Here is a 16,782-nt window from a genome sequence, read left to right on the forward strand (position 1 = left end):
GCTTTTTCTGATGGAGAGCTGTTTCAGCCGTGGGTGCATAGAAGAGAGGGGGGTAAATCCAGGACTGACCTAGGGGCACTTTTACTACGCTGCATTAGGCGCCGTAGTAAAAGTGTTTTCTTCCATCCAATGAGAAAACCTCTTCACGGTGCTCTGCTAGGAGCAATCTGTGTTGGGTTTAGCACCCCCAATCATTTTGAAAAGTTAACTCCTCCTGCACCACGATGGTGCAGTGGCGTAGCCACAGGTGGGCTTGGGTGGGCCAGGGCCCACCCATTTATGGCTCAGGCCCATCCAACAGTAGCACATGTTTAGTGGTAACTGGTGGCAATCCCAAGTTCCGCCAGCTGAAGATTTCCCCCTGATGGTAACGAAAACGCTACTCTCCACAACACCGGCACCTGCTCAGTTTTCAGTGCATGCCTGCTGCCAAGGTGGAAAGAAGTGTTTTCCCACCAGCTGAGATAATTTTTTTTTTTTTTGGGGGGGGGGGGGGGGAAGAACACTTGGTGCCCGGCCAATTCTTGCCTAGGCCCACCCAAAATCTGTTGTCTGGCTACGCCCCTGCGATGGTGTATAACTATAATACACCAAGCTCAATTTGGTCAGGATAATCTCTCGGGGGGGGGGGGGGGGGGGGATCTTGAATGAACAATGTTCCCAAGTGTGGACAGGTATCAGGGGGAATCTTAAAATGCCGTCTCAAGCATTCTAGAACTCTCGGTTCTAAGGGTTTCTTTCCCCCCCCCCCCCCCTACTTATTCTAAACGCAAATTTCAGTGTCTTTCATCTTTATATGTTGGACAGTGGGTTTTGAATTATCACAACTCAAATACGTACTTCTGCGTTAATTAAAAAAAAATTCTTGGCTCTTTGGTGTGGATATTAGTGAATCTGTTGACATTACTGAAGGGAGGTTGGCCTGTTCTTCTACTTAAAAAAACATACTTTCTTTTAGACATTTGTCTGCTGTTTGTATATCACAGCTATGCCTGCTCTCCCTTAGTCCCTTCCTTCACTTAAGACCCATGTTTTTGTCTCTGTATAAAAATATAGATAGAGGCACAATTTCATTTTTATTGAGCTGTACTCAAGGAACCCTAATTAACATTGTCCCCCAAATTCCACTTTGACCTTCAACCTATTGTTGCATTTCTTTATTGTATTTTATTTTTAATATAAAAAGGTAAAAGTGTTTGTAAGTTAAGTTTCAAATCCTGAGTCTCATTTATAAACAAAGTCTGGATCTGACCGATTGCCGTGATTGTTCAGGTATCAAGTAATCAGCATTGAAAAGGTTTTTAGGCAATTCATTTGTTAAAGCTTGTGACAAGAAGGTTGTGAAATTCAGGTGATTCTGCTGTCCTTAGCCTGCAGTGTCCCCTGTTACACAGCCTGTGATGCAAGAAAGACATGTAAAAAACAGGGTCCCATAATCATTGAGATCCCCTCCTCCCACTAAACCAAGCTCTCACTTCTGGAGCACCAGCAACCTAAGGCTTCATCTACTCAAAGTTTTCTTCCTACCAGTGGCTTAGCCACGGGTGGGCCCGGGTGGACATAGGCCCACAAAGCAGCGATGTGGTTGTTGAGGATCCACAAGCCCCACCAGCCGAAGACTCCTGGCATCTCTTCCTTTCCTCCCCCCCAGTGATTAACTGCATTTCCCCCAAGCCCAAACTACCTTTCAAATCCTTCTCTTCTTCGCCGGCAGTGAGCAGGTACTCATACCTACTGCTTGTGCCAGCCCCAAGTCTTCCCTCTGATGCAACTTCCTGTTCATGGGACCAGGAAGTTGGGTTAGAGGGAAGGCTCGGGGCCAGTGCAAGCACTGGGTCTGAGTTGCTGCTTGCTGCCAGCAGAGAAGGATTTAAAAAGGTACTGGGAGCGGGAGAGTGGGGGGAGAGAGATGCCCAGTGGGGGTGGGGGGGGGGCAGGATTTTCCTGCCCACCCACTTTGTGCTCAGTATCACCCAAAATTGGGTATCTGGCTACGCCCCTACTTCCTACAGGTAGGAAAGGGGAACGGAGTGTGCAGGAAGTATGTCTCTGATGGCTCCAGCCACTATAACTAGGCGTTATGGACTGGTAGATGCATAACGATATCTCCTGCAACAATACTTTACTCCCTCAGACTCTGAAGTCTCTTTTCAGCTTGCCCTCCACAAGCATGTCAAAGTGAACCAACAAAAAGCAACCACCCCCACCCTAAGACTTAATTATTACAAAGTGACCTTTATCATCAGAAAGATACCTTAAGGCCTAAACGGGATAGCATCCACAGCCATCATGGGGTATCTTGCATAACGTGCCTTGCATGGCCTTATATCATCCTTTCAGATTAAGTCCAGTGAATAAGGTTCTTTCTGAGCAGTGACTCTAGCTGGGTATTTTCAGTTACACTAATTTCATCGTAAACATTTAACCTGTACCTTTTCAGGAAGTTCTTGGGTTATTTCACTATGTAGGGTCATATGGCTTTGTTTTGTGTTCATTTTGGGAACCAGAAATTAATTGGAAGTACTTCCCGCATGCACTTATCTAAAGATCCTAGGGAAGAACAGGTTAGTGTAATGAAGCAGTGGTTTTAGAACAATGAAATCCTAACAAAAAAAAAAACAACAACCCCTAAAACAAAACAAATGAAGGTTCAAAGTTATTCTTGCTTTGATGGGGAAGGCTTGTCGGAAGAAATTGCGCCAGGCAAGTTCAGGGTAGGGCCCTTCTGTGATGGGTCTGGAAGAGTGAGGGTCTCTGGGGCGGACTTTTTTCGCGGTCGGTCCTTAGGGACGGCCAGGAATTCTGGCGCATCCGTGGAGAGAGGCGTGGAAGGAGCACTGGAGGGGGCACTGCGGGTGGATGAAGGCAGGGCAATGTCAGTGATTGAGATCGCTGGGGGGAAGATCCCAATTTTCCGGTTAGTGGCTTCCTGAGTTGCTCGCTCAAACTCCCGCACTTCATCCATTGTCATGTCTTCCGTCAGAAAGAAAAATAAGAAAAAAACAATGAGAAGTGTACACCTAATAAACCTATACTACAGATAAATAAACTCAGCTACACAATTCAATATACACATAAATATCATTACAAAATCCTGCAGAAATGTCATTTGACAAACGCCATACAACAGTCTGAGCCAGCAAAGCAGCTCAGACTCCATAGGTGTATTTAACCCGTGGGCTGAATTAAGTCCTGAATATATGAGTCAGCATGGGCAAGCGGAGGTTTCCGGGCCACCAGTTAATATTTAGATCGGTGCATGATTAGCTTGGCAGATAAAATTAGGACAGCCCTTTTGGTGCCCTAACTTTATTAACTTACTTACCCAGTTAGCAGACAAAATATCTCTGCTAACCTGGTAAATCCTAACTGCGCCTGATTCTGCCCCTGGATTACCCCTGCATTGCTCAAACAGTGCCACAGTGGTCAGAGGAGATAAACAGGCAGTGCGTATCTCCTCCCAGCCCGCTCAGTGTAGTTTAACTGTCCAGTGAACTCTTCAGAGTGTCGAGCCCATTATTTTCATAAAGTGGCTGTGTGTTGAATTGTGAGTCATTGCTGGACATAACTGGGCTTTGGAAAATCCAAGGAAATTAGAATTCCTTTGATATGGGTCAGTGTGATGATGGTGCTTCTCAATGTCCCAGAGAATCACCATGTTACAGCTAAAAAGAGAGCCATGGCACAGTTATATACTAAGAGATACCATTAGTAGCCAGGGCCGGTCAAACCTGGTAAGCGGGGTAAGCGCCGCAGGGGGGCGCCTGCCTTCAAGGGTGCCGCCCTTGGTGCTTTAAATCTTTAATTTACCTCCGTTCCAGCAGCCGCATCATTTGAAAGCCCTGCCCCGTCTCTAGCCTTCCCTCCCTTCGTGAGTTCGTTCCGCAGTCCCACCTTCTGACGTCATTTCCTCGAGGGCGGGACTGCAGAACGAACTCACGAAGGGAGGGAAGGCTAGAGATGGGGCAAGGCTTTCCAATGACGCGGCTGCTGGAACGGAGGTAAATTAAAGATTTAAAGCACCAAGGGTGACGGGGGATGGGGGCGAAGGAGAATCGCTGGACAGGGGCAGGGTGGGAGAAGAGAGAAAGGAGATGCTGGGGGGGTGGGGGCGGGGCGGGGTGCGCGGGTGCCGGAGGGGGGGGGGGGCGGGCGCCAACTCATAGTCTGCAGGGGGGGGGGGGGGCGCCAGAGACCCTAGGACCGGCCCTGTTAGTAGCATATATTGCCTTGTCAAAACCACCCACAGGTTCTACCTCTACAGCTGCTTTATAATAAATACTAGCCGTTAAGCCCGTTAAAACGGGCGCGTATTGGAATGTTTTTTTTTCCCAAGGCCCCCCTCCCGTTGCAGCTGCAAGGCCCCCTGCCATCCTCCTTCCCTGCCAGCTCCAAGGCCCCCTCTGTCCCTCCCTCCCAGCTCCAAGGCTCCAGTCCTCCCCCCTTCCCAGCTGCAAGGCCCCCTGCCCACCCTCCCTCCCTCCCAGTTCCAAGGCCCCAGGCCCTCCCCCCAGCTCCCAAGGCCCCCTTCCCTCCCTCCCAGTTCCAAGGCCCCCTGCTCTCCCTCACAACTGTAAGGGGCCCCATTCCCTCACAACTGTAAGGGCCCCTGCCCCCCCCCCGTGCCTTCTTCCCAGCCAGCTGGAAGGCCCCCTTCAGTCCAGCCCTCCCAGCTCCAAGGCCCCCCCTCCTTCTGAGACCTCCCATGTCCCCTCCCCCCCAAGGTAGCCGCTACCGCCCCCCCCCCCCCGGAGTCACCCCCGCCCCCCCTTCACCCGGCCCAGGCCCTCTCTTCGTTATTCAACTTACAGCAGCGCCAAAACAGCAGCAAGCAGCAGCTCCCGTTGGCCTTCCTTCACTGCCTGTGCCTCGCCCTCGTGTGACGTCACGTCGGCGAGGGCGGGGCACAGGCAGGGAAGGAAGGCCGACGGGAGCTGAAGTTGAGCTGCTTGCTGCTGTTTCGGCGCTGCTGTAAGTTGAATAACGAAGAGAGGGCCCGGGCCGGGTGAAGGGGGGGTGGTGGCGACTCCGGGGGGGGGGGGGTGGTGGTAGCGGCTACCTTGCGGGGGGGGGGGGGAGCGGTAGCGACGTCAGCGGTTCCCTCCCTCCCCTTCCGTGCAGTTTCCCTCTCTGTCCCGCCCCCCTCCCCCCGTCATCACGTCTTGACGCGGGGGCGGGACAGAGAGGGAAGTCTCTACTGCGCATTTGCAGGTGAGTCGGTCACTTGCCATTTATAGGTTTGATGTTTTATTTTTACAAAGCAATGAAGGCAAAGCTCCTCCAGCAGTCCATAATGGAATAGTCCAATTGCATCATTTAACTAAGTTGATTGGTCAGTTACCCTAGCAATATGGCCCTATGCTTTTGTATGCATGTCCCATAATGCAATTCAGGTTGCATCATACACCACTGATGTATTTGAGAAGGGGATTTTCACTGACTGAATGAGAAAAGCATAGGCTTACATAGAGGGGCATAATCGAATGGGGCGTCCAAGTTTTCCTGAGGACGTCCTCGCAGGACGTCCCAGCGAAAGGGCGGGGAAACCTGTATTATCGAAACAAGATGGGCGGCCATCTTTTGTTTCGATAATACAGTCGGGGAACGCCCAAATCTTGAAATTTAGGTCGTCCCTAGAGATGGTCGTCCTTAGACTTGGTCGTTTCTGATTTTCGGCGATAATGGAAACCAAGGACACCCATCTCAGAAATGACCAAATGCAAGCCCTTTGGTCGTGGGAGGAGCCAGCATTCGTAGTGCACTGGTCCCCCTCACATGCCAGGATACCAACCGGGCACCCTAGGGGGCACTGCAGTGGATTTCAGAAAAAGCTCACAGGTACATAGCTCCCTTACCTTCTGTGCTGAGCCCCCCAAAACCCACTCCCCACAACTGTACATCACTACCATAGCCCTTATGGGTGAAGGGGGGCACCTACATGGGGTACAGTGGGTTTGTGGTGGGTTTTGGAGGGCTCACATTTACCACCACAAGTGTAACAGGTCCAGGGGGGATGGGCCTGGGTCCGCCTGCCTGAAGTGCACTGCACCCACTAAAACTGCTCCAGTGACCTGCATATTGATGCAATGGACCAGAGTATGACATTTGAGGCTGGCATAGAGGCTGGCACAAAATATTTTTAAAGTTCTTTTTTGAGGGTGGGGGGTTAGTGACCATGGGGGAGTAAGCGGAGGTCATCCAGATTCCCACCAGTGGTCATCTGGTCAGTTCGGGCACCTTTTTGTGCCTTGGTCGTAAGAAAAACTGGACCAGGTAAAAGTCATCCAAATGCTCGTCGAGGACACCCATGTGTTAAGCACGCCCCAGTCCCGCCTTCGCTATGCTTCCGAAATGCCCCCGGGAACGTTGGTTGTCCCTGCGACGGAAAGCAGTTGGGGACGCCCAAAATCGGCTTTCGATTATGCCGATTTGGGCGACCCTGTGAGAAGGACGCCCATCTTCTGACTTGTGTCGAAAGATGGGTGCCCTTCTCTTTCGAAAATAAGCCTGATAGTGGTTCAAAACTTGGGCCAGCCTGGATGTCAAAATATTCAGAAAAGCTATGGCTGCAATAGAGTTGCACCACCTGCAAATATATGGTAAATGTATTCATTGTGGATATCCTGAAATCAGGCTGGCAGGGTGGTCTAAGAAGAGCGAGCTCAGAACCATCGGGAAGGACATGGCCCACACATTTCAAAGCATTTAGGGGTCCTTTTACTAAGTCGCACTAGAAAGTGATGAACATGTGGGTTTGCTCCGGCCACTTTCCAGCGTGGCTGAAAATTGGCCGCGTTCACTGTTTAAAAAAAAATGGCCACTCACTAATTTCTCCATTAGTGCATGGCCATTACCACTGGGAGCCCTTACTGGCACCTATTTAGGAGGTGGTAAGGGATCCCGCGCTACTCCTGCACTAATCTGGTAGCGCACGGCAATGTGCCCACTTTACCCGGTTAGCACAAGGCATACCTATGCCCTGCCCCTCGCAGTAGAAATAATTTCTATTTTTACCATGGGGATTGGCACACACTGATCACAGTAATATCGCGGGAGGTCTCCGCATGCTCCACAGTGGTGCTGTTTTGGTGCGTGCTACCCACGCAGTAGCTGTACCGCCCTTTAGTAAAAGCAGTTCTATAACTGAATGCCCACGTTTACACATCACTTGTGTGGGTAAATGTACAGAATACCAGCTTTTTCCTGGGTAAGCACACACTTACACCCGTATATGGCCAGCAAATCAACCAATGCTATTCTCTACGGGTATGCATAAGGGGAAAGGGAAATGGGACTTGATACATTGCCTTTCTGCAACTACATTCAAAGCGGTTTACATATATTCAGGTATTTATAATTTTGTACCGGGGCAATGGAGGGTTGTGACTTACCCAGAGTCACAAGGAGCTGTAGTGGGAATTGAACTCAGTTCCTCAGGATCAAAGTCCACTGCACTAACCACTAGGCCACTAGCAACATTCCATGTAGAATCTCAAATAGGGAAAGGGGACTTGATATACCACCTTTCTGAGGTTTTTGCAACTACATTCAAAGTGATTTACATATATTCTGGTACTTATTTTGTACCAGGGGCAATGGAGGTTTAAGTGACTTAGGAGCTGCAGTAGGAATTGAACTCAGTTCCCCAGGATCAAAGTCCACTGCACTAACCACTAGGCTACTCCTCCACTAGCAACATTCCATGTAGAATCTCAAATAGGGAAAGGGAAATGGGACTTGATATACTGCCTTTCTGAGGTTTTTGCAACTACTCTCAAAGCGGTTTACATATATTCAGGTACTTATTTTGTACCAGGGGCAATGGAGGGTTAAGTGACTTGCCCAGAGTCACAAGGAGCTGCAATGGGAATCGAACTCAGTTCCCCAGGATCAAAGTTCACTGCACTAACCACTAGGCTACTCCTCCACTAAGGCACAATCACATGGGCGGAGCCTAGGAGGTGAATGGGCGGTGCTGCCACTTATGGGTGCAACTTACAGAATGCTGCAAGTTACACCCACCCTCGCTGCATTTACACCAGGTAACAGCAGGTGCGTAAATGTTAGTTTGCCAATGCCAGGTTACACTAGTACAGCTTCCTGGACTGCGCCCTGGGCTTTAAAACAAAACCACATTCCATGGAACTAGGACAAAACCAACAGGAAATAGAAGTGATGCAACCACAGTAATGAATTAAAAGCTCACAGGGACCTGAAGCAATGAGGAAAATGTTAGAGAGAATACCCACAGCCATGCCACTGGCTCACCAACACTTCTCCTATTTCTTATCATTCCTTGGGCAAGTCACTGGAATCCTCTACACTAGACATAAAATCCAACCTGAACAACTCAAGGGCCCTATATTGCTCAGGTTTTCAGGGTATTCCTAATGAATATGTATGAGATAGATTTGCATGCAAATCTGTCCTGTGCATATTTATTAGGGTTATACTCGGGGCCGACTGCACAGGGTCTTCAAGTCCTGAGCGCAAAGCGCCTGGCTTCCCTCATTAAGGGCTCAGTCCTGCATAATATTTTCTCTTGACCTATGGATTTAGGAGGGGCATTAAGGGTGTGCCCTCATTTTCCTGTATAACATTCCTGATCGGATTTTCTTTACATGTTGGCAGCTCTTTGGCTCCATGATGTAAGTCTTAAAACTATATTAAACAACCAAGTCAAAATGTATCCAAGAAACTGCTTACATCAACCCATCTTTAGTCAAAGTTCAGGACCATGTAGATAGGGCCAGTGTAAGAGTACTGGGTGCCCAAGGCAACCCTTCAATCTTGCACCCCCTTCAACTAATTTTCAGGTCCTTAGCATGCTCCCCCACCTGGGACTCTGACCATTCAACTCAACAATCATGATAAGCCAACAGCAACCCTTCCAGAGAAATCCCATAAAAATACGCAATTGGAATATATTTATGGAGAGAAATTTCCAAACATCATTTACCTGGGCATATGTGTTGTTTCAATACTGCCTGCCCTGTCAGTAGGAAAAAGTATGCACTGATGATTCTTTTGAGTTTGTGTGACTGTCAGGCCTTATATTGCTGTGACTGAAGCTGTGCTTTGCTGCCCCCCCCCCCCCCCCGAAGCAGATGTACTAGGTGACTGACTCAAGGAGGTTTGATGAACAGGAGATGGAATGACATCACAAAGCTGAAGCCAGTCCACCCAAGGTGGTTTTCATTCTCGCCAATGTAGCCACCGCCATCTTGGTACACCCAAAACAATGTAATTGATAGGGCAACAAGCTCTGCCTATTGGCTTCAGGCCAGATAATGGGCCAAGCATGCTCCTGCTGTCTCCTGTTCATCAAACCTCCTCGGACTGATTAGTCTCCTTGCCTTGCCTAAAAAGACACAATCAACATTTGTGCTTAGCCTGCTATCTAAGGTGGGAGCTACATATACTTTGATCTGTACAACTCATCATGTCATATAAACACAGAGTGTGATGGTAGATAAAGCCCATTAAGCCCCTCCAGTCTGCCCAGTTTCGTTCCTGCTGCATTGCCAAAGGCACCAGTTGATCTCTGGCTTTTCCCTCAGTTCAGTCAAGGGTGGTGGAATAGGCTTAGAAAAAGTGAACATACACTTGCTTTGACATGGCTCTCTATTTCATCCACAGTGGAAGAAGGTTGACTGCAAACTTTAATGTTGGTTTTTTCATGCATGCCTTTCTCAAATTCTCGAACATCGTCGAAAGTCATATCTGCAAAAAGTTCAACATGTGGCATTTTCCGTTATGATGTCCAAACTGCCAAGTGGAAGGGAAAAGGGAAAAAGAGGTCTTAAGGCTGAAAAAGGATTTTGGCAAAGAAGGGTGGGGTGTTTTTGAAAAGCGATTTATAAGGTTAGTCTTTTATCAGCCAAGGGAGATACCAGAAAATAAGAAGGAAGGGAAGCCAAGAGAGAGGAGTGTAGGACTTGTAAAGCGTGGTTGTAAAATGAAGAATTGAGGAGGTTAGACATTGCAGTGAAAGGCGATCTTCTAACTTAACTTTAGCAGCTCCTTTGAAATAATCGATAGGTCTTGAAGAATCCTTTGCTTACCTTCCAGAAATCTTTCCAAGGTAACAAAGTTTCCTTAAGTGTTAAATATATATCAGTATCTCTCACTAAACTGGATTTTGAAATAACGAGCGATGATTTGTAACCGTTTCAATAAAAAAAAATCAAGTTGCAGTTTCTACACGAATCTGCCTACCCAGAAGGACGCCACATCCCTTTCTTAAAACAGCCACTTGTGATTTTTCAGGCCAGAAATCGAGGAAGCAGCAGTTCTGAGGAAACATCTGCAAAAAGGCACTGTTGCCAGACTGCAGGGCAATACACGACAGCCTCTGTTCTGCGGAACTCAAGAAGAGCGTCAACAGTGATGCCAAAGAGATATTTGGGGGTAGCTACAGGTTCAGATTTAAGTGGAGGTTCGAAATGAGCACTTCTAAGGGTACTTCGTATTAAGGAACCCATGCGGGATAGGTCACCCCTACCGTGGTCCACAGCGTATATATTATCTCTCCTTTACCTCTCATAATCCCTTTTAGGATGGGTGGGTTGAACTCTACATCTGGGAAAGGGGTAGGCAACAGAATTGAGCAGCCCCGGCAATAAATGGGGTGAAGGAATTAGGGAAGATTTTTCTAATTTCTGCTTTAAGTGCAAGCGCACAGAATACATCTGAGCTAAACCTGGTGAGTATAAGACCCTTCAACTGCTCATAGTGGATAATAGGAGATGCAAAGGGCGCTGGAAGGGCATGATACAGGTGTGGCTTTATGATAAGGGAGTCTGCATCATATATCATCCAGTATCAGGGGCGTAGCTACGTGGGGCCACGGGGGCCTGGGCCCCCGTAGATTTGGCCCTGGACCCCCCTGCCGATGACCCTCTCAACCCCCCTTCCCGCCACCAACCCGCCGTCGCCTACCTTTGCTGGCGGGGGACCCCCAACCCCTGCCAGTCAAGGTCCTCTTCTTCCGGTGCAAGGCTTCGTTCTGTTTCTGACGTCCTTCGTTCTGAGTCTGACGTCCTGCACGTACAACATGCAGGACGTCAGACTCAGAAACAGAACGAAGGAAGAAGAGGACCTTGGCTGGTGGGAATTGGGGTCCCCCGCCAGCAAGGGTAAGCGACGGCGGGGGGGTTGGTGGCAGGAGGGGGGGGGTCGACAGGGTCGTTGGCAGGGGGGGTGTCAAAGTTGGTGGTGGTGGCGGCAATCGGCAATGGCGGAGGGGGGTCGTCAGCGCCAGGGGAGGGTTAAAATGTGCCCCCTCACCTTGGGCCCTGGACCCCCCTCCTGGCGAAGTCTGGCTACGCCCCTGTCCAGTATGTTTTGTGACCTACAGCTGATGGATCCTTTCATGATAAAGCGGAGCAGGCCAATCTGCATTGTGCATGCAAATTTAGAACGTTTGCTTCTTCATCCAATAACCCATTTATTCCACAGGACTGTTTTTACATAGTAACATAGACTATGATGGCAGATAAAGACCTGTACAGTCCATCCAGTCTGCCCATACCTTATATGTATACCCGAGTTTGATTTCTCCTTGCCTTTCTCAGGGCACAGACCGTAATAGTCTGCCCAGCACTGTTCTTGTACTAAAATTTTCTGAAGTTAACATCGAAGTCCCTTAAAATTTACACTCCAGTCCATCTTTATCTATTCAGTCACAATCAGGGCGTAGACCGTAGAAGCCTGCCCAGCACTAGTTTTGCTTCCCGATTACCGGTGTTGCCACCCAATCTCCGCTAAGATTCCGTGGAGCCATTCTTTCTAAACAGGATTCCTTTGTGTCTATCCCACGCATGCCTTTCCTTTATTGATTCATCCAAATTTCTATTCCGCACAATCCTACGTTCTTGGCGGATTGCAAGAATCACATACACAATCATAAAAGCCGTAGTGGTGTCAGGAGTGCAGGAAGGAGTTCAGCCGTGATAGCAGAAATGCTTTCATATAAGAAGAAATTAGGTGAAGAATTCAGTGCTGAAATGTTAATTTTATGGCACAGAAAAGGAAATAAAAGGAAGGGAAATTGTACAAGCACAGTTATATTCACTGTAACACTGATCATCATAAAAAGTAAAGATTATATTCTGTAAATACACACAGGGGATGTTCCCAAATATTGTCCAAGTCATAGGCCCAAGATTAAGGAATGAAATGTTAATCGCTGGGACTTTGTGAGTTTTCTGTCTCTCTTTCTCTGTTAATTCTCCTGGAGAGATACCTTCTTGCATATTTAGTTAAAAGTTTTGCAAGGACTGCGGTATGCAATGTTCATTAATATCCCCCCAACCTACCTCTCACTCAGCCAAGCCACTGGCTGTTTTTCTTATATAGACAATTAACATGTTATTACAGCTTCTCTTGCATGAATTAATCCAACTCATAGGCCACCTGGTTTAGTTCATCCCTATCACAGCCTCCTTATCTTAAAATCTATGGGCTCTGTTAACAAAGGCACGCTAGTGTTTTTAGCGCACGCTAACTGTGTAGACACCCACAGGAATATTATAGGTATCTACAAAGTTAGCTCATGCTAATGTTTATGATTATAATAACAATAATACAGCCAAATCCCCTGCTGCACAAAGAATGGCTGCTTTAAAAGACCAGCCTCCCACTGACAATTAAAAATGTTAAGAGCAAGCCAACAGACAAGGAAGGGGGTGTCTGTCGTTTAGCCATGCCTTAGCCTGGCAGCTTCTTCCTGCTCGTTTGGGCTTCCTGCTCAGTTAGAACCAGCCCCTATTGGGCTACACCACAGAGAATGTTCATTCACAACTGCCTCTGGATATCCCCTTTTAACAACCCCTTCCATGTACTGACAGCCCGTAGCTAGGGGTCACAAGAGACAACAGTTCCTTCCAGAATATGTGCATCCTTGATTCTGGCCACTAGATGTTGCTGTTGTGCAAAGCTGAGACCTCCCTCTCCCCACAAAATTCCCTCTATCGTTTGTGACTGCTGTAGAGTGAAAATTACGGATTCTTTGTAGGTGACAGCTTTTATAAAACCAACGTAAAAATAAGCTAACAATGTATATATTTCGAGACCACAAGGCCAGATCTGAATAAAGACCAGGCTCCAGCTGCAGCGAGCCCTCTACATAAGCTTGCATCTCCTCAAGTCACTTCACTGGCTCCCTATCCATTTCTGTACACAGTTCGCATTTTTCTGATTGATTTACAAGTACTTTCATTCTGCAGACCCTCAGTGTCTCTCCTCTCGTATCTCTCCCTGCACCCCTTCCTGGGAACTCTGCTGTTCAGGTAAATCACTCTTATCTGTGACATTCTCCTCCACCACCACCAACTCTGGACTCCATTCCTGAGTTGGTACGTCATGCTCCATCTCTGGCCTTGTTCAAATCCAGGCTAAAAGCCCATCTTTTTGAGGCTGCTTTGAACTCTTAACCCCTTATTCACCTATTTGGTCCTCCTGTTGTTTTAATCAATCTCATAATAAATGAAACTCCCTAATCTTTGTCTCGTTTGTCTTGAATAGATTGTAAGCTCTGTCAAGCAGGGACTGTCTCTTATAGCGCTGAGTACATCTAGTAGTGCTATAAAAATGATGAATAGTAGAAGTAGTGATGTCCTAGCTCAGGTCTTTTGCTTCTAGTTCATTTGGCGCTAGAAATGATGCGGACACAGTGTTCAAAGACTCGGGGGGGGGGGGGGGGGGAGGAAGTGAAGGTCAGTTATTGGACAATGGTGACATCTAGTTGCCAGCCAGGCCAGTGCAAGGGTATTAGATGCCCTAAGCTTTGCCCCCTCCACATCTACCTATTTATTTACTTATTTAGATTTTGCTCACACCTTTTTCAGTAGTAGCTCAAGGTGAGTTACATTCAGGTACACTGGATATTTCTCTGTCCCATATGGCCCTTCCCTGAAATGTTGATCAATAAACTCAACAGTCATCATGATTCCAAAATCATCCCTTCTAGGTTAATCCTACAAATGTGCATAACTGAGCATCATTCTCTTAAACATTAAACTTTGTTGTGTGTGTGTGTGTCTATCTATCTGTATATAACGAGAACATTTTCCATAAGCCATTTGAGGAGGTTAATGGTCTAGTTGAAAGTCACCCACCCTGCTTAAGGATGAAAGTATGCACTGTGGCTGTCAAGACCTATTCCCACCCATCTACTTAACACTATCTCTCCTACTGTCATCCCATTTATCTGTCATATCCTCAATCTTTCACTGTCCACTGCGACTGTTCCTGATGTCTTCAAACATGCTGTAGTCACACCACTCCTTAAAAAAACCTTCATTGGACCCTACCTGTCCTTCCAACTATCGCCCCATCTCCCTCCTCCCTTTCCTTTCCAATATACTTGAACGTGCTGTTCACCGCCGTTGCCTTGACTTTCTTTCATCTCAAGCTATTCTTAATCCACTTCAATCCGGCTTTCGCCCCCTTCATTCAACTGAAACAGCGCTTGCTAAAGTCTCCAGTGATCTGTTCCTGGCCAGATCCAAAGGTCTGTATTCTATACTCATCCTTCTCGATCTATCTGCTGCTTTTGACACTGTTGATCACAGCCTACTCCTTGATACGCTGTCCTCACTTGGATTTCAGGGCTCTGTTCTTTCCTGGTTTTCTTCTTATCTCTCCCAGTGTACCTTTAGCGTATACTCTAGTGGATCTTCCTCTACTTCTATCCCACTGTCAGTTGGTGTACCTCAGGGATCTGTCCTGGGACCTCTTCTTTTCTCCATCTATACTTCTTCCCTTGGTACTCTGATCTCATCCCATGGTTTTCAGTATCATCTTTACGCTGATGACTCCCAGATCTACCTCTCCACACCAGAAATCTGAGCAGGAATCCAGGCCAAAGTATCGGCCTGCCTGTCTGACACTGCTGCCTGGATGTCTCACCGCCATCTGAAACTAAACATGACCAAGACTGAGCTTCTCATCTTTCCCCCTAAACCAACCTCTCCTCCTCCCCCGTTCTCTATTTCTATGGATAACACTCTCATCCTACCTGTCTCATCAGCTCGTAACCTTGGGGTCATCTTCAACTCCTCTCTCTCCTTCTCTGCACATATTCATCACTGCTAAAACCTGTCGTTTCTTTTATAATATCAGCAAAATTCGCCCTTTCCTTTCTGAGCACACTACCAGAACCCTCATCCACACTCTTATCACCTCTCGCTTAGACTATTGCAACTTGCTTCTTACAGGTCTCCCACTTAGCCATCTCTCTCCTCTTCAATCTGTTCAAAATTCTGCTGCACAACTAATATTCCCCCAGTGTCGTTATGCTCATATTAGCCCTCTCCTCAAGTCACTTCACTGGCTTCCTATCCGTTTCTGCATACAGTTCAAACTCCTCTTATTGACCTATAAGTGCATTCACTCTGCAGCTTCTCAGTACCTCTCCACTCTTATCTCTCCCTACATTCCTCCCCGGGAACTCCGTTCACTAGGTAAATCTCTCTTATCTGCACCCTTCTCCTCCACCGCTAACTCCAGACTCCGTTCCTTTTATCTTGCTGCACCATATGCCTGGATTAGACTTCCTGAGCCGGTACGTCAAGCTCCATCTCTGGCCATCTTCAAATCTAAGCTAAAAACCCACCTTTTTGATGCTGCTTTTAACTTCTAACCCTTATTCACTTTGTTCAGAACCCTTATTTATCATCCTCACTTTCATATTCCCTTATCTCTTGTTTGTCTGTCCTAATTAGATTGTAAGCTCTGTCGAGCAGGGACTGTCTCTTCATGTTCAAGTGTACAGCGCTGCGTAAGTCTAGTAGCGCTTTAGAAATGATAAGTAGTAGTAGTAGCATTGACTGTAGTTGCTCTTTGCCGCCCCAAAAAAGCTGCCACCCTAGGTGACCATCTAGTCTGTCTGACGGTTAAGCTGGCTCTGGTTGCCAGATTTAGGACCCCTGATTGCAGGGATCCAGAAGGTACTCTGGCATATGAACGTCCTTCGTGGACTGTCACTAACGTGAGTGGGCTAAAGCTGAGAGGAGATACAAAACAGGGGAACATTTTCCAGGAATTGCGACTGAAGGGTCGTGCACAAGAACCCAGCCCTGGGTTTCAACTGAGATCAAGGTCCAAAACAGCAGGAGGAAACTGTTGACCCCTTCCTCCAAAAATCCACTGAAACAGTTTTCTCTGTTTTTCTTCCTTTCTGTTTTACATCTTATCACTGAGCCAACACATGAAAACACAGAATTTAAAAATAAAACTATCCACTATCTTTTTCGCCTTCTGCTTGCCATAAAAGAAAAGAGGGCCTCAATGTCACGAAACTCAAGGAGACTGAACTTAAATAGACAACTGCTAAGATGTAGTAAGTCCTACTGGCCATTGTGGGGTGCTGTCTTCCTAGTAAATGACTTTGGCTCTTCATCACCAAGCAGAAGGTTTGAAAGGTTGAAAACTTGCAACCTCTATCATCCAGGCTCTACAGCTGGGTTAATAATGACTTGTGGAAATGCAAGCTTATATGGCTTTACATTTTAATTTTTGAACAAATGACCGTAGTAAATCTAAAATTTGCATTACAGAATCAAATCTTCTCTTTCCCAATAGCACAGGGAATAGTAGGCAAGGTTTCCTCAGTTCTTGATAAATGTATCTCAGTTTGGTTATAAAGGAGCCACATTCAGGATGGAGGCTGTTGCTCAGTCTGTTACCCTTCTGCTAAGACCACCAAGAGGAGTTTCACTGGAGATGGTGCTTTTTACACATGGACATTAAAAACTGGACTTAACACAGCACAGAGCA

General features: G+C 47.3%; 1 protein-coding gene across 2 annotated transcripts in view; it reads right to left on the minus strand.

Annotated features, from left to right (window-relative positions):
• Positions 1 to 548: 548 nt before the first annotated feature.
• Positions 549 to 16,782, minus strand: part of PITPNC1 (phosphatidylinositol transfer protein cytoplasmic 1) — a 393,300-nt gene continuing 377,066 nt past the window's right edge. Inside the window, exons 9-10 of one of the 2 annotated variants that reach the window (XM_030208447.1) lie at positions 9,605 to 9,723; positions 2,893 to 2,973 (exon numbers count right to left, since the gene is read on the minus strand). In XM_030208447.1, coding sequence (XP_030064307.1) covers positions 2,968 to 2,973; positions 9,605 to 9,723 — 125 coding nt within the window. In that variant the 3' untranslated portion in view covers positions 2,893 to 2,967. Of the gene's footprint in view, positions 2,974 to 9,604; positions 9,724 to 16,782 lie in introns of both variants that reach the window. The other variant, XM_030208446.1, reaches the window with a different exon arrangement.

Source organism: Microcaecilia unicolor, chromosome 6 (assembly GCF_901765095.1).
Source record: "Microcaecilia unicolor chromosome 6, aMicUni1.1, whole genome shotgun sequence".
Taxonomy (NCBI): Eukaryota; Metazoa; Chordata; class Amphibia; order Gymnophiona; family Siphonopidae; genus Microcaecilia; species Microcaecilia unicolor.